This window comes from Malaya genurostris, chromosome 2, assembly GCF_030247185.1.
Source record: "Malaya genurostris strain Urasoe2022 chromosome 2, Malgen_1.1, whole genome shotgun sequence".
In the NCBI taxonomy this organism is placed as follows: Eukaryota; Metazoa; Arthropoda; class Insecta; order Diptera; family Culicidae; genus Malaya; species Malaya genurostris.
This window is the reverse complement of record NC_080571.1, coordinates 14,217,508-14,241,844: the sequence shown is the minus strand read 5'-3', so window position 1 is coordinate 14,241,844 and position 24,337 is coordinate 14,217,508. Positions and strand designations below refer to the sequence as shown.

At 35.8% G+C, this 24,337-nt stretch overlaps 2 protein-coding genes across 7 annotated transcripts in view; one reads left to right on the top strand and one right to left on the bottom strand.

Moving 5' to 3' along the window:
- The first annotated feature begins 2,526 nt into the window (after positions 1-2,526).
- Positions 2,527-3,007, top strand: LOC131432254 (large ribosomal subunit protein bL33m). Its single transcript, XM_058598399.1, has 3 exons — positions 2,527-2,652; positions 2,743-2,846; positions 2,900-3,007. Exons 1-3 carry the CDS (start codon positions 2,612-2,614, stop codon positions 2,950-2,952), a joined length of 198 nt encoding a protein of 65 aa, XP_058454382.1. The 5' UTR covers positions 2,527-2,611; the 3' UTR covers positions 2,953-3,007.
- Positions 3,008-8,944: 5,937 nt separating this feature from the next.
- LOC131428309 (1-phosphatidylinositol 4,5-bisphosphate phosphodiesterase) overlaps positions 8,945-24,337 on the bottom strand; it is a 165,752-nt gene continuing 150,359 nt past the window's right edge. For all 6 annotated transcript variants that reach the window (XM_058592164.1, XM_058592163.1, XM_058592162.1 and 3 more), the window contains one exon: positions 8,945-11,223. In XM_058592164.1, the coding sequence (XP_058448147.1) occupies positions 11,155-11,223 (69 nt within the window). In that variant the 3' untranslated portion in view covers positions 8,945-11,154. The remainder of the gene's footprint in view (positions 11,224-24,337) is intronic.

Sequence of the window (24,337 nt, the reverse complement as noted above, 5' to 3'; positions counted from 1 at the left end):
AACTTCCTGAAAAAAATGGTCTGGAGCAGTTGATGAATATCGGAGATACAACTATTTCTTCAGCTTCAAGCAGTACGATTCACGACTTCCATCTGATTTTCATATAAATTATATGGGATATTTTTATAACTTTCATTATGATAACGTCCATTTAGATTTGACGTACACATTAAATAAAGATTATAAGTTTCCATATAATTTCTATGAATTATATTTTGCATATGATTCATATGACAAATCTTATGAATATAAATAAGATTTTCATTTCAGTGTAGACTAACAGACAGGACACTCAAATTAGATTTCATCGGTCATTTCGAATATTCCTTCAGTTGGAACAGTACTCGCATATGTCATGATGGCGCCACGTTATCCTATCAAAAACATCCAGTCTGTCATCTGGACTGTGTTTATGTTTTTCATTTACCAACAGAGTTGCCATTCATACAGAATTATCTGTAATGTACTGATTTGTATACGTCCGTGCAAATTTCACGCAGGATACAGATTTAATACATATTGCCAAAACCAAATACAGAATTGTGCCTACTTCTCATCCTTCAACGCAATACAATCGAATCAATGTTTTGATACGATATTTACTTGCTTTTGGCATACCGCCACCTAATTTCAGGGAAAAACTATCAACACAATCAAGCGTCTGTTTAAAATGAACTAATTTTAGATAAAGGTAATTTTTGTAGTGCTAAGAATTTATAATCTTGACAGTTGGAATAACTGATAAGATATTGACTTAAATTGATTAGTATTTCGATTTACGCTTTTGTTGTAAAAATCATTCACTTTGTTTTGTTTTCAAAAGTAAAATGCTTTGTTTCAAAGTAATGTGGAGGATTGTTTTTTATAAATTATTTTTTATTGGTACACACTTAGAAAATTTCGCAGTATTCGGTAATTTTTTACCGAATTTTCAACAGCTGAACGTTCGGTAATCAGTTCGGTAATTGAATTGATTACCGATCGTTCGGTAATTGCTGAACTGTCAAACAACTACCGTAAACTGTAAACCAAATGGATCTAACAGATTGTTCGGTAATTTTTGTTTGTTTGTTTTCCTTTGGTTAAAATTCTGGATTTTCGGATTTAAAAAAACAACACATATTAACAAAAACGAATGAAGAAAATGGTTTTATTCCACGAGAAATTTAAAAAGTGTCAGATGTTCCGACTGACCGGAATTATGAGCGCCTTCCAAAACACTTCACAATCCGTCGAGTCCAACAAAAATTACCCTTGAACGATTTGTGTTGGCAGCAAGTGGACAAGTGATACAAAATTATTTTCCGCCTATAAGTAAATACAAAGCTGTTAGTGGCTCTAATGTCTTAAAAACTTTTATTACCTGTACCTCAATCCAATCGATGAACCCTTCAACATTTTTTTCGTTTGGTTAATAAAAAGACACTCACTGAATATTTTAATAACTGTTTGACAGTTAGTTTCATGATAATCGGTTTTCACAGAAGTTCGGTTATTGGAAGATAACTTCACCAAACGGACAGTATGATTTTTACCGTATTCGGCGACTATTCAGGTTTACCGTATCAATTGTATATCTAATACAGAGTTCTGTAATGAAAATTAAAGTTAAACTGATCGTTTGGTGAAAATTTGCATAATTGTTGTAAAATAAAACCCATGTACCGAAATATCGGTTATTACTATAGATTACCGAAAGTTTTCGTCAAAAATATTACCGAATAAAGGAATTAAATCTTAGTGTGTAGGTGAGAGAAACTCGATTTGTTTACTTTTGTAAGATTCGCCCGTCTTTGAAAAACAGCTGAATTAATGTTTTTAATTTAGTTTCATTTTTTATTTAGGAATTATCGTATGTTTTCTGATCAAAGCTTGACGAGTCGAATTCTGATCAAAGCATTTTTCGTCGAATTAGTTAGATGTCGCGGTTGTCTATATTGAAATTATTCTAGTAACAATTTTTGACCAGATTTGGGTGTTCGATACCGATGAATTATTATTATTATTCTGAATTCCTCTTCAAAGTAAATGGTAACATCCCACATGTAAAAGTACAATTTAATCAGCGTAATAAACTATTCCATGTATAATTCAAATCATATTCTTGTACTTTTGTCGATATTTAGTATAGTTAGTTTTGCTTTGTTCCTACCTACGTTCCATTGCTAATTTACTCCTCATTTAATCTAATAATAAAAATGGTTTTTTACAGTGTTCAATCTTTCACAATGAGCTGTCAAAACCAGGGATGTCAGGTTCACAGATTAATCTGTGTTTTACAGATTTTGAATTTTCTGCACAGATTTTAAAAATGACACAGATTTCTGAAAATAATTACAGATTTACACAGATTCTTGAATAAATCACAGATTTTGGAAATCGAACACAGTTTAGCACCAAAAAGTACAGAGCGGTTGAGGCAAAAGGTACACAGCGAGTTGGTAGTGAGACCTACGGTACGGAAAACGGTCACAGATTTTCACAGACAGGTTTTGGGTTTGATCATAGATTTTTGCAAAAATGATCTGGCATCCCTGGTCAAAACCGGGAGTAGTTTTGTTTTTAGAGTATTGTGATAAGGATTTTGCTGTAGGATTCTGTAATTTTTACAATGTTTATTACCAATATTTTATTGAAAAAGGCGAAGAGCAAGTAAGCACTTTCTTATCTTAAATATGCTCGGTTTCAAACTCCGGCTACTTTGCTCGATCTGGTGTTATACAATTTGTTTTCTTCCCTCAGAAATATTCTCGTGCTGATGGAAAGTGCTGTCAGTGGACATCAGTTTACGAAGATCCGAGAGCGATTGGCTGATAAATTGGAGCTGATTCGATTTGACCCATACAGTGAGTAGTTTAATTGATTTGTAAACATAATTTAAATTTTATTTTTGTTTCAGTACAACGCAACTGTCTTTATAGAGAACGTAGACGTGTCAGAAGTTTGGATTAGAATTACAATGTTTAACTTTGTTTAAATTAAATAGAGCTGCTACAATAGTATGAAAGCGTTCTAAATGTAACATTCCAAAAGCCTCACCATTATCACTGAGTTAGCATAATTGTTTAAAAACATCAGTTTAGGGGTTCTACAAGCTAATAATGTTGTGTTCTACACTGGTTAGCGCAAGTACCACATGGTTTCGCAAAAAAAAAAAACACATTCAGAAGTAACATAATTCAGAAAGCATTCTTATTGTACCAAACTCCGTGCAGGATGCCATCTCCATCGCGCGGTACCATCAGTTTCTAGAGATATTCAACCTGATTCTGTTTTTCGTTCGAAACGGATTATTTCGATCGAATACAAAGTTTTGCATTCTGTACCTCGACCGAGCCCGGGTTGGCGATTCAATGCATACAGTACTGGCCTGACAAGTCAGTTTTTGTATGTTTAGGCTCCGACCAGGAAGGATTTATAACTGCTTGGTTCCCAGCCTGGATACCTGAGGTGTGACTAAAATTTGAACTGTCTGTATTCATGCCGAATTTGGTTCAATCATGTTGCTAATTTAGCAAGCAATGTTTCAGCACACCTAAGGTAGTTTAATTCGCTATTTATATTTCAGTAGTCAAAAGGAAATCAAAAGCCTTCATTCATTCGACGAACACTTCAACTTCATCTCTAAACTGTAGAACCAACAGAGTGAACGCGAGACTCGACCTGGAAGAATTCTTAGTGTTAGTAGGATCATATCACCAGCCATGCAATGGTTATGCACGCCATGAATAGTTGTAGAAACAGAAAGTCAAGTTCCACAATAGGAATATGTATTATCAAGGCTTTGATTTGCTTTGCCAACTCAAACTGAACATCACAATGGGATGATAGCCACCATTGTCGGTTGGATAGGGATAATGAGGAAAGGAAATGTTGATGCTTTACCTGCTATCCGGAAGGATGACGAGTTACTATTCTCTTCCATAGATGTACCGGAGTTGGAGATTTTGGTGGGTATGAAATTTAGGATTCGCTCTAAGGTAGCGAAAAATGAGTTTTCATTATAAAGTGAAAAAATGAAAATTCTCACCGACTACTTCATTCCTGTCAAATCGGGAGTCCAAGTCCAGTGATGTCCGAGCTCAGCACACGAGCTGATCTATACCTGCTGTGTGTGCATATGAAGCTCTGGTGCCGCGCCTTCTCAAACCAGACTCATGAGCGTGTGCTAGCAAGAAAAGAGAGCCGTTTCGTAGAGCACACGTCGTGTGCTTCGTAGAACCAGCTCGCGATTCAACTGGTGTGCTGGCTCATCTGCTGGCTAATGAGCTGGATTGGGTTCTAGCTCGTGAGCTGGCTCATTTGCTGAGTTAAGTATTCGTTCTTTTTTATTCAATTATATAATACAATTTTTAGGCACACAGTGTCCGCTACATCATCGATAGCATAGTTAAAATATCGATTATTGACAATAATATCACCTTATGTGAAAGCCACTAATCATTTCGATTGACAATAATATAGATTTGTGTAGTCCACCGTGTGTAGGTGGACTACACAAATCTATATTATTGTCAATCGAAATGATTAGTGGCTTTCACATAAGGTGATATTATTGTCAATAATCGATATTTTAACTATGCTATCGATGATGAATAATCGTGTGCTTCAGACTTCGTGTGCGTGTTTTCTGCTAGCTCGCGTATTTCGTATTTGAACGAGTCACGAGCTCCATCGATTCGGCTCTCTTTTCTTGCTAGCACACCCTCATGAGTCTGGTTTGAAAAAGCACAGCACACGGGCTGTATGAGAACAGGCTCGTGTGGCGTCGTGCTGGCTCGTGTGGGGCCATCACTGAGTTCAACCTTCATGATTTATCCATGTAATCACCAATTTAGCTCACAGAAGATCAGTAATGATCAAAAGTCTTCATGAGCGAGTCTATATGAAAACAACAGAGGTTTCGTAATTCGAATCACACGTCCTCACATGAAAAATAAACTAAAATTAACTTCTACTAAGCATAGATACCGAATCACAAAGACTTCATTCAGTACATTATCTATTAAAGTGAACAAGAGTTAATTTTCGAAATATTTTGACGAGAGCGAAAATTGTTCACGCCTACTGCGATCGTTCAAATATTCACTCCTACACGCAGAGAAATTGAGCTTTAAAATATGATTTCAGTTGGTTTGAAGCTGAAATATGATTGTTTTGAACCAATTTCTCCCTTCTACATCAACAATTATATCTAACAGATCGGCTGAAAAGTTCGTATCGTTTCTATGAGAGGGCGCCACTAGAATTGAATCCATACCATTTTCAGTTAGTACCAACCTTCAAAAGATACGTGTATAAATTTGATAGCTGTCTGATTATTAGTTTGTGAGATATTGCATTTTGAGTGAAGCTACTTTTGTTACAGGGTCCGGCACTCGAAGTGTAACCAATTAAAAAGGCCATAAATTCAGTTTGGAAAATTACTTTTACTTAATTCAAAGTACAAAATGTGTAAAAATAATACAAAATTCAGAATCAATTCACTTTTGCTCGATATGACCACCTTTTGCCTTGACTATGGCCTTGAGACGGTCAAAAAACGAATCGCAAGCTGCCGAATGTGACTTGCAGGTATTTAGGCCCACTCGCGGACAATAACTTTTTTCAGCGCCTCGAGACTGGTGTATCTTTTAGTTTGGACTTTGCTCTCCAAAATGGCCCAAAGAGAATAATCCATTGGATTCGCATCTGGTGAATTCGAGAGCCATTGTGTGGACGTGATGAAGTTCGGAACGTTGTTTTTCAGCCATTCTTGGTTCACTCGAGCTTTGTGAGACGGTGCCGAGTCCTGCTGAAACGTCCATGGTCTGCCACCGAAATGTTTGTCTGCCCACGGCTTCAAAGCAACCTCCAGAATACTTTCCCGATAATATGTCGCATTTACCTTGACGCCAGGCTCGATGAAAACGATTGGAGAGCGCCCATCTGCGGTTACAGCGGCCCAAACCATTATCTGTTGCGGGTGCTGCCTCCTGGTGGCCAATCGATGACTCAAATTCTCGTATGAACGTTCGGTCAAGTAAAACCTATCGTTTTGAGAGTTTACGAATTGCTCAATTGGAAAAATTTTCTCGTCAGAAAATACAATGTTCGGAAATTGACCGCTTTTGGCCAAACGAAGTAACTCCTTCGCTCTCTCAAGTCAAGATTTTTTGTTCGCGTTCACTTTTGGCAAAATGCTTTCTTGCGCTTGTAAACAATACAACTCCGAAGTGTCATTTAGCAAATTTCTAGAGAGCTGATGCCCGTGCGTCAGCTGCACGAGCGGTCTGAAGTTGGTTACACTTCGAGTGCCGGACCCTGTATTGTGAAAAAAAAATGGAAAAAAAGGAATTTCGTGTGTTGATGAAACACTACTTTTTGATGAAAAAAAGTGCCGCCGAAAACAAAAAATGGCTTGATGAGTGTTATCCAGACTCTGCACCGGGCAAAGCAACAATTCGTAAGTGGTTTGCAAAATTTCGTACTGGTCATATGAGCACCGAAGACGATGAACGCAGTGGACGTCCAAAAGAGGCTGTTATCGATGAAAACGTGAAAAAAATCCACAAAATGATTTTCAATGACCGTAAAGTGAAGTTTATCGAGATAGCTGATACCCTAAAGATATCAAAGGAACGTGTTGGACATATTATTCACAAATATTTGGATATGAGAAAGCTTTGTGCAAAATGGGTGGCGCGTGAGCTCACAATCGATCAAAAACAACAACGAATTGATGATTCTGAGCAGTGTTTGGAGCTGTTATATCGAAATAAATTTTTCGTCGATATATAACAATGGACGAAACATGGCTCCATCACTTCACTCCGGAGTTCAATCGACAGTCAGCTGAGTGGACTGCACGCGATGAACCGAACCCAAAGCGTGGAAAGACTCAACAATCGGCCGGTAAGGTTATGGCGTCTGTATTTTGGGATTCGCATGGTATAATTTTCATCGACTACCTTGAAAAGGGAAAAACCATCAACAGTGACTATTATATAGCGTTATTAGAGCGTTTGAAGGACGAAATTTAAAAAAAAACGGCCTCATTTGAAGAAGAAAAAAGTTTTGTTTCATCAAGACAATGCACCGTGTCACAAGTCGATGAAAACCATGATGAAATTGAACGAGTTGGGCTTCGAATTGCTCCCTCATCCACCGTATTCTCCAGATTTGGCCCCCAGTAACTTTTTCCTGTTCTCAGACCTCAAGAGAATGCTCGCTGGTAAAAAAATTAGAAGCAATGAAGAAGTAATCGCTGAAATTGAGGCCTATTTTGAGGCAAAGGACAAATCGTACTACAAAAATGGTATCGAAAAGTTGGAAGATCGCTATAATCGCTGTATCGCCTCTGATGGCAATTATGTTGAATAATAAAAACGAATTTTGGCAAAAAAATGTGTGTTTCTATTAAACGATACGAACTTTTCAGCCGAACTGTTATTTGATTTAAAGACAAATTCCTGGTTAACGAAAAACTGGTTTGTTCGGCAGATTTTATATTTGAAATAAATCAGCCATTTATTACATGTCAACAAAAGTTGACAAAAGTTGAAGTTATTTGAGGATGCAATCGTGCTTTACATTTTTATCCAAAAAAAATTGGTTAATTTTGTCTATGATCTTATTTGTGTAATGACAACTAAGTTTATTGTTTGATTTAACCGTATCAGTTTTGTTTCTTATAAACCAGAGATTTTTTCTCCCTTGGATAATCAAAAAAGTTTGCTCGTGTTTTAGAAGGAAAATTTAAGTGTTTCTTTCGTTTCCTTGGGTTCTTTTAACAGTTCAAGTGTATGTATGGATAAAAAAACTAAAATATAACTAAACTTGCATTACATTGCATAACACGTTTTTTTTATAGAAAATTTTTAATGCAGGAATTCAATCTTGACCAGATTAGTGGAGCATTGATTGTGGCATGTGAAAAATTTGATTGCCTCAGGACAAAAGGGCCCAACTGCTATTGAAAGGAATTAACAATTTGAAAATGAATAATGACAAACAAAAATGTATGATTTTAACAAACAAAAGCGTATGTTGAAATACTAATTATTTTAGGTTTTAATCTTATCATTCATTTCAACTGCCAAGTTTATAAATTCAAAAAACTAATAATATTACCTTTACCTAAAGCTACTTCAGTTTAAACTTATTTTGAAAGTTACATTTATCATGGAATTGTTTGTCAGGAAATTGACAGGAACGCGCAAGTAAAATATTTGTTATTTTTAACAAAATATTTCTTGAACCAAACTTTTGTAGCATCAAGCAATAATATTTGCAATTTCAAATTAGATTTTCTTTTGTCACTATTTCAAAAAAATAAATCGTTGCGTGGAACCAAAATTAATTTTCTGTTTACAATATTTTTCTCTGCGTGTACTTAGCAGACCCGATTCCGATGTAGATTGAAGGGCTCAATGATGAACCTTCTATCCTATCCTGCTGGTTTATCAAACCAAGTTTCTGCCTGTACCAGGCACTGCTCATCTTGTTCTCCGGAAAAAAAAATAAACGATGTGCTGTACCTGAGCACACAGCCTTAGAAGCTTGGTATAATCTCCGTTGACGGCGTTGAAAAAATACATTTGCTCAAGTTTTACATTTTCTTAATAATTGGGTGTTCAGGTCCTCAGTGAACATACCGTTCAACATCCGGACTTGAAAGCGTTCAATTTGTTCGAATTTTCGCAAGAGTCCTCTAGAAGCAGAAGCCGCACCTCTGAGAGCTTTCCTTTTTTGATTTCGCTCAAAATTCTTTGCTTCGTCTTCGCATCCGCACTGTGTTTCAACAATGATGGTGGATGACGCACTATTCTTTCAAATTTTAGTGTCTTCCCCAATTTTGACCAACGGGAGGGGGTTCCGTCCATTGAACTCCCCCCTTGAATGATTCCTGCGCACGGGCCTGAGGTACTGTGATACTCACTGCGGGCCAGAAAACTTCACCAACTTGCTAATGGATGTATTTTATTATGACTTCTTTTCACAAAATTTTCATTTCATCTAGACTTGCCCTCGTGACTTGGTTTAACCGTCCCGGGTGTTCCCAAACCAACCGTATTTTCTAAACCGTGCGTCGGATGGAGTTTTACAAAAATAGATCCTCCTCCATTTCTTCATCTAAATCTTTGCTAAGGTTTTTTTTCTTGTATTCTGTTGTTGATTTGTTCTACTTTTATGATACTCGTTTTCTCTAGGCGTGGAATAGTATGTTTGATTTTTCGTGTTTCAAGAAGTCCACTTGATTCTTCAGCCGAGAGGATAATACTACTGGTTTCTATGTTCGTTTCCTCTCCTATATAATTTGGAACAATTGTTTTTTGGTTTTGGTATTTTTTTCCAGAACTCATCACAAGCTCATTTATAATATTAAATCATTTTCAAGTTTTCCTTACATATTAACGACTAGAATACGTGATTTTTTTTTTGTTACTTAAAAAGGTTACACGTTTTTTGATGGACACAAGTGAAAAATTCGTTGAATGTCTTTCTGTGTTTGTCGCTGTGTATGTGTGGGTGAGTGAGTGAGTGAGTGAGTGAGTGAGTGAGTGACTGAGTAAGTATGTGTGTATCTTTGGAAACGGAAAGCATTCGAATTCGATAATCACACGCGTGTTGGTGAAAAGTATAGGGATGATTTATTTGCGTTATAGGCACTCATGATTTTTTGTTGTAGTTTATTTCAAGTTTGTTTTATTTCTAACAGCAGTTCGTTTGTTTTACGTTCGTATGTGTTAGGAGTGAGGGGAAGGAAAGGTATGAATGGACTTAACTATAGATTTACGTTGGAGGAACTTTCTGGAAGGAGGGTGGTGGGGGAGGTCATACTTTGGTTGAATACTTTTTAGTTATCCTTCTTAGTCTACGTTTTATAACTTGCATTAAAAAATGTTTTCAGTTTATAATGCTAATAAGATTTACTATGAGTAAATCCGAAAACTTCTATGGCATAACCATAAATAATGTTGCCTTGTAGTAAGTTTCACATTTTTGTATTCTTTACAGTTTTCTGCCAATTGAGACGAGTTACTAATTTTGACGAATTTAAAACACCGATTGCTTTCAGAGAACTTTGGAAACAAATATCGTTTTGAAACGTGCGTTCTTAAATAAGGACTATCTTTGCATGTGCTTCCCTAATTGACTTCTCACGTGTAACGGCGAAACACTTACCTTCAATTAAAACCTCGAAACTTAACCATGTCAATCGAAGTAACACAGAGAAATAAAATAACAAACGTGACCCATGGCACACTATGTTTATATTCAACTGAGAGTCCTACTAATCCAATACTGAGTAACTAGCAAAATTATCGTGAGCACATTTTCTGCTGGCATTACAAGCAGAAACAATCAAGTTTATCATCCATTAGTGAACTTTACCAACTTTCATTTTGCAAAAATATGCTATTACAGAAACAATTAATCTCACTTTTCGTTTTTACACTAGACCACGGTAATTGTAGTTTATTTCATTACTAATAGTATATTGTTTAAATCTATTTCTTTGTTCTACTTTTGGATTTCCTAGATTCTCTTGTTCAAAATGATACATCCTTGCCATGATAGTGGAGCATAGTAATGCTTAATATTTTCCTAAAATATGGGGTTTTCCGTACTCATATACTTTGAAGTTCATTTTTTTTTCTTCTCACTATTGAGTCTAATTCGTTTGGCATGAGAACAACGCTGATCACTGAAATTGGTTTGCTAGACCACTTTTGCAATATAGTCGAACACGTTCTGACATTCTCATTTGTGGATGAACACGATATAAGACTTTTTTCTACAGGAATTTTCTATAGTATAGAAATTTGGTTCTATGATGACAAACAATTACGATTCCATGTTGTCCATTATTTGTGAACATAGAAGTATATTTTACGTTAAATATTCCTTCACTTTTAATTCCACAACAATCATTTGCCGGAATATACAATCCTTAAGGTAAGTAAATTTTGGCTCAAAAGTGAAAATGTGATAGCATGATTACATTCCAAGCGTCTCAAATGCCAAGCGAACCAACTCGTTGGTATTCGACTTATGATTCTAGTAGCTGTCGTACCAAATTGATGGATCCTTTTTTTCCTCTCGCTTAATGCTAAAAGTTCAGTGCTTCCGGTAGTTTTAGGAGGTTTCTGGTTGCTCCGTGATGAACTCTCAGACAAAGAATTCCATCTTGCTGGTCAACTTGTACTCCTCTTCGTCGATTTTGTACATCTCCATCAACTGTACACGAGTAGTAGATAATAAGAGATTATGTATAAGATATTAGGCAAGTTTTGCAGTGAATTGATTTGTTAGTGGGAGGTACGATTAATCTGGTTTGTGATGCTAAAAATAATTCATACTTGTTAGTGGGCCACAAAACTTCTCAGTAGACGATTTAGTAAAACAACCAGGGTGGCAAGTGAATTGCCGATTTCAATTTCCCGTTTTTTTCCCGGGTTTCCCGGTTTATTTAGATAAAAATTCCCGGTTTTTGGAATAGGCTCAAATCGCTCCTGTTTTTTAATTCAAACTTTAAACAGATATCCCATATCCAAAAAGGGTCATTGTAATAGGCCCGCTAACACATGGATCAATAAGTCCCGAGACTAACAATGGAAAATTTATATTTCGCTTCAAAATAAGCTTCATTTTCAGCGATGACCTCCTCATTTGAGCCAAATCTTTTTCCCTGGAGCATTTTTTTAAGATCAGCAAAGAGCCAGTAGTCACTGGGGGCTAAATCTGGCGAGTATGGGGGGTATGGGAAGCAGATCAAAGCCCAATTCGTTCAATTTCGCCATTGTTTTCATCGACTTGTGGCAGGGTGCATTTTGTTCCATCGAAAGCAATCGCGGCACCCACTTGGAAAAAACCTTTTTCATGCTCAATTTTTCATGAAGGATAGTAAATACATTTCCATATGATATCTGTGTCATCTCAGCAATCTCACGGAGCTTCACTTTACGATATTTCATTATAATTTTTGTCACTTCACTCACATTTCCCGGTGTAACGGCTTCCACAGGTCTACCCGAGCGTTCCGCGTCATTTGTGTCGGTACGACCACGTTTAAACTCGGCAAACCACCGACAAATCGTTGCTTTTGATTTTCCGGATAACATTTTTCAATCCATTGTTTCGCTTGCACGGTGTTTTTACCCATTAAAAACAATGATTTATCAAAACACGAAACTCGGGTTTTTCTTAAAATTTTGACCCGGTTTTTTCTTAAAATTTTGACCGGTTTCAAGCGAAAGTTAGTACGCTAGAATGACGTGTCTCGGGACTTATTGATCCATGTGTTAATTGAGGTTTCTCATACTTTCCAGGCATTTCGATGTATAAATAGAAAATATACATTATAACATGTGCATATAAGAAAAGTATAAAGGCTTTTTCAAGTGATTTAGGGGTTTTGGTTACACGTAACCGATTTCTTCCGAGTGCACGACTGGTTTTATTTTTTTTTGGTATACATATGACTGAAAATAAATCAATAAGGAACAACAATCCCAAAAACGGACGCTTGCCACTCAGAAAAAACAACAACAATCTATGCTTGCAACTTCAAATCATTTTGTACATTTTTTTTCGCTCCTTCCGGAAGTGAAAGTGGAAATCTCAGTTCCATCGTATCAAAGAACGTTCGCTAGCAACTCTTCACACGATTCAATCAGTGCCATCAAAGAGAGACGGACATCATCTCAGCAACAAAACACCGTCATGGTTCATATAACATAGAATGGACACCAGTACGGAAGCGAAAATCTCTCGATGACCTGTCTGAGAATCAAAGGTTAGCTCGCTGCTGTGGGGATTCTCTCTGAAGCAACAAACGGTCGCTTATTCTCGTTTTGCGATCCGATTCTATACGGGCGGTGGATAATTGCGATAGAATAGTTTTACTATTGTCGCTTATTCTAACTATGTGCATATAACCTTTGTATAAGTTGTATCTATGAAAATAGCTGCGAATGCTCCAGACCAGGGTTTTGAAATATTGTATATTGTGACCTAGTATGAGAATCAAGTCGAATTATCTGCGATAATTATCAACTTTCGATTCTCTCTTGGTAAATTCCTCACCGCGCCGATCGTTGCCGGACTGTACATATTTTGTTAAGGGCTGCGAAATACTCAGAGTATGAAGTGGAGTGAATTCTCTCACAGTTCATGCGTTGAGAGACATCGAGTTCTTTTGGCATTTTCTATCAGATTGAAAACGTTGTATACAATGTAGAGCAATATCGAGCCACTTTCTGCCAAATTATCGACAATAACAAACACTGATGATGGCACAGGAATCTAACATAATATCGTCATTGCCAGGGCTTCGCCCATGGTGCAATAAATTGTTATATGGACATATACTGTTTAAAGTATGTCGCTTGCAAGCACATCTGTTCCATGAACGATACACTCAGATGAATTATCATACTGTGATTGTGATGAAACCCATAAAACCAATTATTAACAAAGTCGACAACTCTTCCAATCTTACGAGTCCTTTTGACATCTCACTGAAATATAAGCATAACACAAGTATTGCCTAAAGATGACATTACTGAGACAAATTATGATGAAACTTAAAAACATGAAGGCTCCTAAAAATGTTCAATAATTTTATCAAAAATATCCCCTGAGATTTTGCCATAAATTTTACAAGTGTGTTGAATACTTATTCAAAAATTTTATAAAAATCCAACAGAAGCATCCAAATTATCCTTATTTTTCAAAATGAGCTTTCATTATGCTGTTATGATAACACCTAAAAAAATTCTGATCCTTCCTGTTTGATTTTAAACTGCCTGCAAGCCTCTAAAAATCGTTGGACGAGACATGGGGTGTTGGCCACACTTGTACTGAAAATTTTGCTCAAACGCAAACTTGGGCATTGTCTCCTACTTTTCAATTGTTGAAAAAAATCATTATGCTAACAACTGTTACTCATAGGTGAGCTAGTAATATTTTTCCCGGTTTTTCACTAAAATTCCCGACTTTTTCCCGGTTTTTCCCGGTGAAATCAAATTACCGACTTTTTCCCGGTTTTCCCGATTTTCCCGGTCACTTGCCACCCTGAACAACGAATAAGAAATTTTTATAGGCAATATTTCAATGACCTGTAACTATTCTTTTAAAGTAGATTTATAGAATGTTCACATTAGCGCTGATATACGGTAATACTTGATATCCGATGATATCATATGCGATATCACTTGATATCCCATACAATTTGATGTCAACGCGTATCACCATTTTGGCATGATATCCGGGATATGTACATGTACGATATCATGTCGAGTTGTCAAAAATCGCAACTAGCAAAACGGATAATGGCATTGAACGCACTCATTTATGAACGTCACTTTGAGAGTGACAATAAACAATCATTATAATTTCAAATTGTTCAACGAATACTGGCGTTCGGAGACCATTAAATGCAAGACTTCAATTATTGATTGAGTTGTAGGAGAGAAAAGCAATATTATTGATCTTACTCCTAATGGAAACATTTAATATGACAATTTGATTGTCAAATGATATTATTTCGATCAAATGTAAACACTCCCACGTGATATGCATATCATCTCGGTATACCAAGTGATATAAGCGCTAATGTGAACATGGTAACAGCAGTGGCGTCACGTGACAAACTTGACTAGTTGTGCACTGCTTATTTGGTATGTTAGAAGATGCAATAGTTCGTTGTAAGTGAAAACTAAAGATTGAAAAGAAGATTCTCTCGTATTTTTAAATACAATGAAATAACGATATACTTTCGGATGGGATTTTTTATTAAACAAACAAATCTCAGAGCTGAGCTGAGTAATTCTTCTTGAATCTGTGCAGTAGCTCATGTGCACGGAAAAGCGACAGCGACAACAGATGCACTGAAATTTTATGTCTGAGATGCGTGTAAATACACGCAATTTCGGTGCGATCCAACCTGCTTTCATCGAATAAATAAAGGTTCCAAAAAAAATAGTATTTGGATGGGGTTGGGGACGCAGTTCATTTCTTCAATTCGACCGGTTGTGCAGTGCACGAGGTGCACATGAGGACGAGACGCCACTGGGTATTAGAGATGCGTAGATTTGCCACATTTCTTTTAGTGTAGATTTTGAATTATTTCATGGATCGCTGAAACGTTTCACTTATATGACAGCTGAAACTCTCCACTTTATTTCGAGGTACAAAATGTTCACATTTCACCTCTTTAAAACGATTCACCCACTTACTCACAACCTGTTTCGACTTTTTCATGTATTTCACTGCGACAGTTTGGGTCATTTTGGCACCTTTCGGGTGCGAGCACAAAAAAAACTACTTCGAAGCGCGAAGCGTACCCGGTACTCATTTTGGAAAAAAGTTGAGATCGAATTGTGAACAAAAGTCAGCTGATTCATTCTCACATTGTATCAAGGACACTACTGCCGTCTGTGTTAAAAAAATCACACCATTCCAATTTACCGATCGCGAGTAATCGTGACCACGCTCTTATGTAACAGACTGTACATTTAGTAAATTGAAGTCGAATCAAGTTGAAATGCGCGAACACATTTGGTACCATAATCCGAACTCATCAGTATGCGAAAATTTGAAAATGTCTATGCGAAATGTGGATCGCAAAATCAAAACCAGGCGAGAACTGAACGCGCACAAAGTAAAAAAGGTGTCCAACTTTGATTACAAGCAAAATTGAACTGCAAGAAGTCGTGCTAAAGAGCTTGCTACTAGCTTGAAACTTTAAACAGCTTCCGGGTCTGCCTTTTTATACCATCTGTTTCTAATGTACATATCAAGCCTTTTTTTGAGTACGGCCAATAAGCCATCCATCAACATTCACTTTGAAGAGTAATTTCGAATGACTCGGTACTCGCTGAGAGTAAGTCATAATAGTAAACGGAAGAGAAAAGGTGTTAAATTTAATACTCTATCTTTCATAGCTCGCGTGCAAGTGAAAGTTGACAGGTGGCTTATTGGCAGTTCTAAAAAAAGCGCGTGATGTATCTCTATTATTCTGGAATATTGTTGTGTTCAAAATTTTACGTGAACGGGTTATAATATTCAGTTAAAATTTGAAAGGCATCTTTTGACACCTTCTGTTAGAAATTGTGATAACTGAGCATTCTTACATCCGCTTCTCTCACACCACCACCGTTTAGCACAAACTCAACTCAGTTTCTCCAAATATGTTCGTTTGAAGCGAATAATCTAGCTCGAAGCGGATTGCACACTGTATTTTTCTTCTACTTCTTTTCTGGTTGGCGGTTCTTAGACGAGGAACGATAAGATAGTGAGTTAACACACAGTTTTAATGTTTTTGAATATCTTTCATAACCAATAAATCTACAGTTTCCCTTGAAAAAGACCTTAACCAGTGGTCGAAACGTCGGGCAGTATATAGCAGCCGTTCTTATATAACAAACCGGTAAAACCGAAACCATAATTATTGCAAAATTAAAATCAACAATTTTATGGGTGGAAAAATTTGGTTGGTTCGATTTCAACCTCTGGGATGTATTTTTAGGCAAATGTTTACTTTCGCAATTCCAATCATTTGGATTTTTCAAATCCGTTTTTGGTTGAAAGAAATCACACTGACAACTACTTCACGTCAGAACAAAAATATGAGTAACTTTTTAGACTTCCTCGCGATTTGGTATTTTCATAATTAATTTCTTTTTCTAATTCGTGATCGGCTATAGATGAGTGATAAATTCGGATCATTTGGTTACCCTACTAACATCGGTCCTTTGCCGATTTCTAAAATTCTCTGCACATTTCACTCGTCAGAACGCTCATTGATTGAAGAAGCAATTGACATTATCTTCATTTCTCCTTTCACTGCTTGATTACGATGTGACTAAATAATAATCGGACAGCATAAAAATTTAAATTGATTCATTTAATCCAATATACTTAGAGTCTTATTACTTTTTGGAAAGAATAATGATCTTTATCAATTTATGTTTATGGTAGTACTCTCTTTAATTTTTCCACTTCGATAGGGAATAGAAAAATGAAAGAAATAAAAACAATAGAGTAGCCTGTCTTTGAGTATACTTTTACTTGGTCAGAGATCTCATTTGATAATCACTTTCACAGAACAGATTACAGTCGACGATATTTTTAGTCAATCTGTCAAGGTCATTCGACATGACAAATTGCAATTCTGCTCTCGAACATTATGCATTTGGTTGAATACGCAATTTCAACTGTCTTTTTGACCAATCGAAGGAAACGTGCGGGCGGTTAATTGAACTAAGTAAATTGCTTGAAAAATTAAAAAAAAAATGAGGCTACGTAGACTTTAGGCAAACCCCCCTCCTCTCTTGTAGACAAACGTAGACGTCGATACCCCCCCTCTCCACACAGTGAGTTTACGTGGTTTATGAACTTTTTGTCCACCACCGTCTCCATCGTGCACTGGGAAGAAAGAGAGGACTGCACCTGCAGAATAATGACTCATCAGACTCTTTTCATAGATGTCGGAGAGTTGATGATTGGAACAGATATAAGATTTAAGATTCAGTTGAATCGAACACAGAATCAAATTTGTTTTGGCCGGCGAATGAACTACTACTGAATGTAGGGCCGAGTGTCATATACCAATCGATTCAGTTCGTCGAACTGAGCAACGTCCACGTGTGTGTGTGTGTGTGTGTGTGTGTGTGTGTGTGTGTGTGTGTGTGTGTGTGTGTGTGTGTGTGTGTGTGTGTGTGTGTGTGTGTGTGTGTGTGTGTGTGTGTGTGTGTGTGTGTGTGTGTGTGTGTGTGTGTGTGTGTGTGTGTGTGTGTGTGTGTGTTGTCAACAAAGAAGTCGGATTCTCAGAGATGGCTAGACCGATTTTGATCAAACTAGTCGCAAATGAAAGGTCTTCCCGTCAACCTCAACTCTATTGAATGGTTTTGAGATCGTTTGAGTTATACGGATTGTTTTTTGCTACCTAAAAGACTATGCACAGCACCCTTTTCCATGATGTTTCGATTTTAGCACGGTTCGTTTTTGGCGACATAATCGTTCAAATATGACATATAGGGTAAGGGCTCCCTATTTCATCTCATTTGTAAGGACGTCGCCTTCAAACCCCGATTTAGCCACTAAAATCACTGTAACTATTTCATATTACTGCTTCATTCGCCTTGCTCCACGTTGAGAATTGATTCACATTTCTTGAAAATTCAACTAATATTTATAAAACAGCTAAAAACGCTAATGATGTTTTCACTACTATGCTCCTAATTTCATCTCAATGGATTTTTATCCATCCTATCGTTGATCTTTTATTCATCCTATAAATTAGCAATGGCGACAGCAATCAAAACAATATATTCCACTATTACACTCTCACCCGCATACGCATGGCTGCCAGATGGCTGACTAAACGCTGCCAGATATACAACTCAAACGATACAACCGTACCCACCAGGATTTTTCCACATTATTATTATTGGTAAAAAATTTCCGCGTCTAATTAATGGGGCAATGACTTACAGAGATCTAAAGAACTATCTTTTAACATCATTTTTTTAGATATAGACATTCTATGCAAAGCAGCCCGGTGGCAACAATAAGGCGCTCAAGCTAGTGCTATCGTAACCAACATTTCAGTCCTTCGGGGCCATCAAAGCTAGCAAGTCAGTAAGAGCAAAGTAAACAAAATGAAGTAAAATACAACACATCATTGATTGTGAAAGTCAGTATTACAATTTGGCAGCGCACGTTTCATAACGATATCACATTTATAATCAAACATAAAAAAATCAACTTTCACAGCTAAATATCACAGATATTTAGCAACAACGAACTTATATACTTCTTCGTTGTTTTCGTCTTTGCGGAAAAGATGATGGTCACGAAAACAATGCGGCCTAGCAGGGACTTGATGCAAAGTAATACATATTTTCTATGAAAATATCTGGCACCTCTGTGCACAGCCGATGAAACACACACACACACACACACACACACACACACACACACACACACACACACACACACACACACACACACACAAACACACTTCACAGCGTTATGTTGGAGTATAGCGGAATGAAACCAGTGCTACTAGATTTGCCACAATGGTTATTTCATTAGTATTTAACACGTTCTTTCTGGTAATATTCGAAGCTAAAACAGTTTTATTGAAATATTAATATCAATAATACAATTAAACTAATGTCACGGATACCAAAAACATACTTTTTGATGATAATTTGAAGAAGAAAAACAATTGTTGTTTTGTAACATTATGAGATAAATTGGCAACTTTGCGAAACCAAATGAGATGAAAACAAAGCGCAATCAAGTGAACGAAGTGAAAAACTTTCATCTCATATTTTTGAAGACTTTTATTGCTTGTCGGGTAATTTTTGAAGTTTTTAATCGTTGATTAAATAAGTGGCAAGTGAACATAACTAATTATGCGAGGGGGATGACAGTAATTCATTTCACTGTTTCTAATGATAAATATATTAGCGTTTTATTTAACTTCGCTTAACTTGATTCTCATACGCGTCATTTTTTTCCAATATAAAAAGAATATGAAAAGTAAGCCTCGCTTTTCAGATCTTTTTGGGTATATCATCAATTTATCTACACTTTTCATGAATATTCATGAATAGTTTTTAGCATGCTGCATATGTAGCATGGTTACTGTTATGACAACACGTATAATAATATTATTGACAGCAATCAGTGAGTTGATTTCATTTTCAATAGAAATCTTAAACCAGTTATGGTCGAATCTGTTAATTAAACACAAACGCTTCGTAAGGTTGAAAGATGGTAAGTCAACTTATTAGCCTATTCATTTCTAATTCAACCTATTATTCTAGGAATAATAGCTTGTAACTCCATGTATTGAAAATGTGAACATTGAAACTATTCGTCAGGACGCAAGGATGAAGTTTCAAAGCACGGAAGGAAGAAGTTTTAAAGCATTTTGCTCTCTAAAAAAACCCTAATGTCATTAGATGTTGAATGTACTAGTTGTATAACACATTCCTAATCATTCTTCTGTTCCAGGAAAGTACATTGAGTCTGCAGGAGCTATTGATGTATTCAATAGACCAACACGGACTTTTGTTTTCCAATTTGAATACTATAGATAAAATGAGCTCAATAGCAAATTAATTACCGCATTCATGATTCCGTCTATTTCACTCGAACAATGCCTCCTCAAAATGTTGTTATTCAATAAGAAAATATTGGAATGTAATAAGAATATAAAAAAAACTTTAACATGTATATATAAATTTGTAAACAATAGTGTGTCGTTATATTATATGAATAAAATCTATCACTTTTCAATGACAAAACTATTGCCGCAAATTCACGATGTAAAAATTATGACCGCTTTGCCAAAACTAGTAAGTAACTTTTTATCTTTCATTTGATTTCCTACCAAATGGAAAAAGAGTTCACGGTTCGAACCTTACTAGTAAGAACTTAAATAGCAAAATTAAAATTAAAGTAGAGAAAAGTCTAAGCAATAAAACATTCAAGTTGACAGAAAAAACTTTGTTACTGAGTCGTCAACCGTTTCTCTCCATTGTGATATTTGCGTTAATATTTTGTGGAGATGCATGCGGATGTATCATGTCGTTTTTGCATTAATGTAGAATAATGTGCATTTCGAAGAGTTTTTAAGTTGTCATAGTAGCAATATGAGTGTATTTTCATCACAAGACTGATTTCTCAACTGGAATCGGAATTAACTCAATACTGTCATCCCCCTTGTAATTATGAAGTCATCCAGCATTCGATGGTAGTGTAGTTGCGAGAAATAGTGATCATGTTTTAAGATGAATCGATTAGTAGATATTCAGAAACATGACGAACTGTAAATCTTGAGATGAAAATGTGACCTAAATTGAAAAGTGAGTTTATTTCAAATGAAAAAAAAACGATAACCGATGAACTTAAAACCATTTCTTTCAATAGGAAAGTGTGACAATAGCTTTTATAATCATTTTAAAACGTTTCACAGTTTGGTTCAGGTAGGTTGTAAAATATTATTCATGTTCAAAGTAATGAGGTGAAGGGATGAGATGGAAATAGGAGCTCAGATGAAATAGGGAGCCGTTGCCCTATATGCTGGAAGAACACAACTTCTTACACCCTTATACCATTCGAAGAACTTCGTCGAGAAAAGCAAATTTGTGTGTGAAAAATAATTTATAAAATTTTTCTCGGAGATAGAAACTTACCCAAGTAACAATTCGAATGCCATGAGTTTGATTATAATTTATAGGAGTTTTGTAATTGATTCTTCAATAACTAGCTGGTTTATGACACCCATAATAAGTGTCTCTTTTGACAAGTAATATCATAGTTTTTAAATCAATTTTAAATTAATCAGATTCGTCCTTCGGTTTAGGAGATACAGGATGATTAGTGTAAAAATTTGACATAAATTTATCGGGTTTATCGGGTTCGCAGATTTTGAGAGTCGATGATTAAATAAACTTATTTCAGTTTTAACGGTATTCGGTTTTCGATCCCGGAATGTATGTGGAACGCACTAATCCATTAGCCGAATTTAACTGACTTCGGTTGCTCCGAATTCCGAATGCCGTTTCCGAAAGTATTGGGAATAGAGAACCTAAGAGAAGATAAAAACGAATTTAATTAACAAAAATTTATAAAAAAAATTATGGTCCCATACAAAATTAGTGAATTTGATCCGGTTCCGACTTACAATTTTGAAATTACAGGGTTTTCAAAATTCAAACCGTCATAGAAGATGACGATACTAAAAAATCTTCAAAGTTGGTCTCAAAACTATTTCAATTTATTCGTCATACTAATTTATGGACATTCGAACTATTTTTGGCCAGGGTGGTCTTTGAATACCGTTTCTGGAAGTACCATAAATAATGACAAAAACTTTAAGCTTCTACATCTCATGGAATGCTTAATCGATTGTTACACGTTTAGATTAAAAGGATTAATTTTAAGATTTATACAATTTCTATCTTTAATTCGTGTTGCCGTTCCAAAATTTTAATTACAATCAATTTAAAACGACGGTCATCAAAATAATTTCATGAAAACTAAACACAACGAAGAATATTCACGCGAAAAACACATGCTGATTGATAAAAAAAAGGTATCATCTCACTGCTAGGTGGATGAAGTATGTTTTTTTGTTCTGAAATTGTATTAATGGAATTGTTGTTAACCTGTCAAAAACCGCAAATGAATGATTCAATATATTTTTATTTCACCCGAATACGTTCTCCTTCACTATGGGGAGGCTTTTTTAAAATGTACCTTGTGGAACAGTAAGAAGTTCTTGAACGGGAGTAAATTAAAAACCGCCATGCATGTTGAGTGACTAAAAACAGTATCTGACATTATTCAAGAGTTTCTCCTCGTTGGTGGAGAATGTACTGAACAATGATCAACAGCGATTGCGTTTTATTGGTCGATTTGATTTGGGCATCCTTTTTTAGAAGAAAGCCTCCTAAAATACATCAGGTCATATTTGTACACTTGGTAAATGGAATTTTCGCTAAATGAGACTGATGATATGCGGGTATTTTGCATATGGAAGAGACAAGAGTTAATAGTTATTCACATATTACTGAACGAATCAACCATTTTCATTTCAATTTCTGAAATTATAATGAGGACAGATTTTATCCATTAAACTAACTCAAAAATTGACGAAAATCGATACGGGACTGCTATGCGAGTATAGGCAGTATATAGCACGGAACAGTTTTATCTTTCGAAATAAAAAAACTAACATTGAATTTGACAAAAGTTGTGTAGTCCTACGTCAAAACATCCAAAAATTAAAAAAAAACGTGATTAATCCACCTAGCAGTGAAATGATACTTTTTTTATCAATCCGCATGTGTTTTTTTGCATCGATATTCTTAGGTGTTTTAGTTCTCATGACATTATTTTAATTATCGTCGTTTCAAACGGCAAATTGAGATTTTAATCACTTATTACCCTGTAATTTCGAAACTGCAAATCATATCGAATTTCAATCTCAACGTGCGACAATCGATTGAACATTTCATGATATGTCGAAGTAAGTTCCACTTTAGAGTTTTTCGTCATTATTTATGGTACTTCCAGAGCCGGTATTCAAGAGCTAGCATAACCCAAAATGATTCGAATGGCCATAAATTAATACGCCAAACAATTTACATCTTCTATATCGGTATGCATTTTAAAAACTCATCATCTGTAACTCCAGAATCGGATAAAATTCACCAATTTTGGATTGGACCTTAAGTCCTTTAATTTGAATTTTTGTTTTTGAAGTTCGATTTGGCCTTTTTGAAAAAATGATTGAGCTTTGAGAAACGATTCGATACTGGAACCGAACTTCTAAAATCGGTGTAGCCGAAATCAGTTAAATTCACCTGAGTAGTGTGTAGACATCTCTGAGAAATTGCAGTGCGAATTAAAATTTGGGGTAGATTCCGAATCGAAAACTGAATACCGCTTAAACTGAAATAAATTTATTTCGTAATCGACTATCCAAATCAGCAAACATGATTAACCTGATTAATTTATGTGAAATGGATATTTTTATACTAATCACCCTGTATCTCCTAAGCCAGAAATCGGATCTGACCAAATTTTATAGGATTTTAAGACCTCTCATTTGAATCATAGATGATTCTTAGATTTCATTTGAATCTTAGATCGGTTCAGCCATCTACGAGAAAAATGAATTGCATTATTTTAATTTCGTTTCACATGTCATCCTGTGGTTCCGAAATCAGAAGTCGGATCCAAATTTGGAAGTATACTAGTTTTCATATGAATCTGAGTTTGTAGAAAACGGTTTAGCCATCTCCGAAAAAATTGAGTGAAATTATTTGTCACACACGCATTTGCTGATCTCGACGAACTGAGTCGTATGGTATATGGAAGTTATGTTCTTCCAGCTTTTATTGCTGTAAGTAGTTTAAATCAATATAATTATGGAATTACTTTCAACTCGAAAATGCTGATATCATCTGGTTTATAAATGCCATATTCGAACGATTATGTTTCCAAAAACGAATCGTGCTAAAATCTGTCCAAGGTAAATTGTCATGAAAAAGGATGCTGTACACAGTCTTTTGGGCACTTAGAAACAATTGTATGTAACAGTATAAAAATCGTGTTTTCCGTTGCTCCTAAGCATTTCTTTGTCATACAGTGCTCAAAACTTCTACTGCTGGAATAGTTAGTTTAGTTTAGTTTTCTTTATTAAAGAGACTTTCAGCCGGTGGCTGGTTCGTCTCTGCTTAGAAGCTAGGTGGTATAAACAATTAGGTGTGTATAGTACATGTAGTATGTCACTGCTTAAATCAAATCTGTTCGAATAAATGTG

What these genes read in the sequence shown, in the direction of transcription:
- LOC131432254 (XM_058598399.1), top strand. Translation starts at nt 2,612, where the DNA reads ATGTTTATTACCAATATTTTATTGAAAAAGGCGAAGAGCAA. An exon ending in TTGAAAAAGGCGAAGAGCAA is followed by an intron (nt 2,653 to 2,742) that starts GTAAGCACTTTC and finishes TTCTTCCCTCAG; the next exon opens with AAATATTCTCGTGCTGATGG. An exon ending in GATTCGATTTGACCCATACA is followed by an intron (nt 2,847 to 2,899) that starts GTGAGTAGTTTA and finishes TTTTTGTTTCAG; the next exon opens with TACAACGCAACTGTCTTTAT.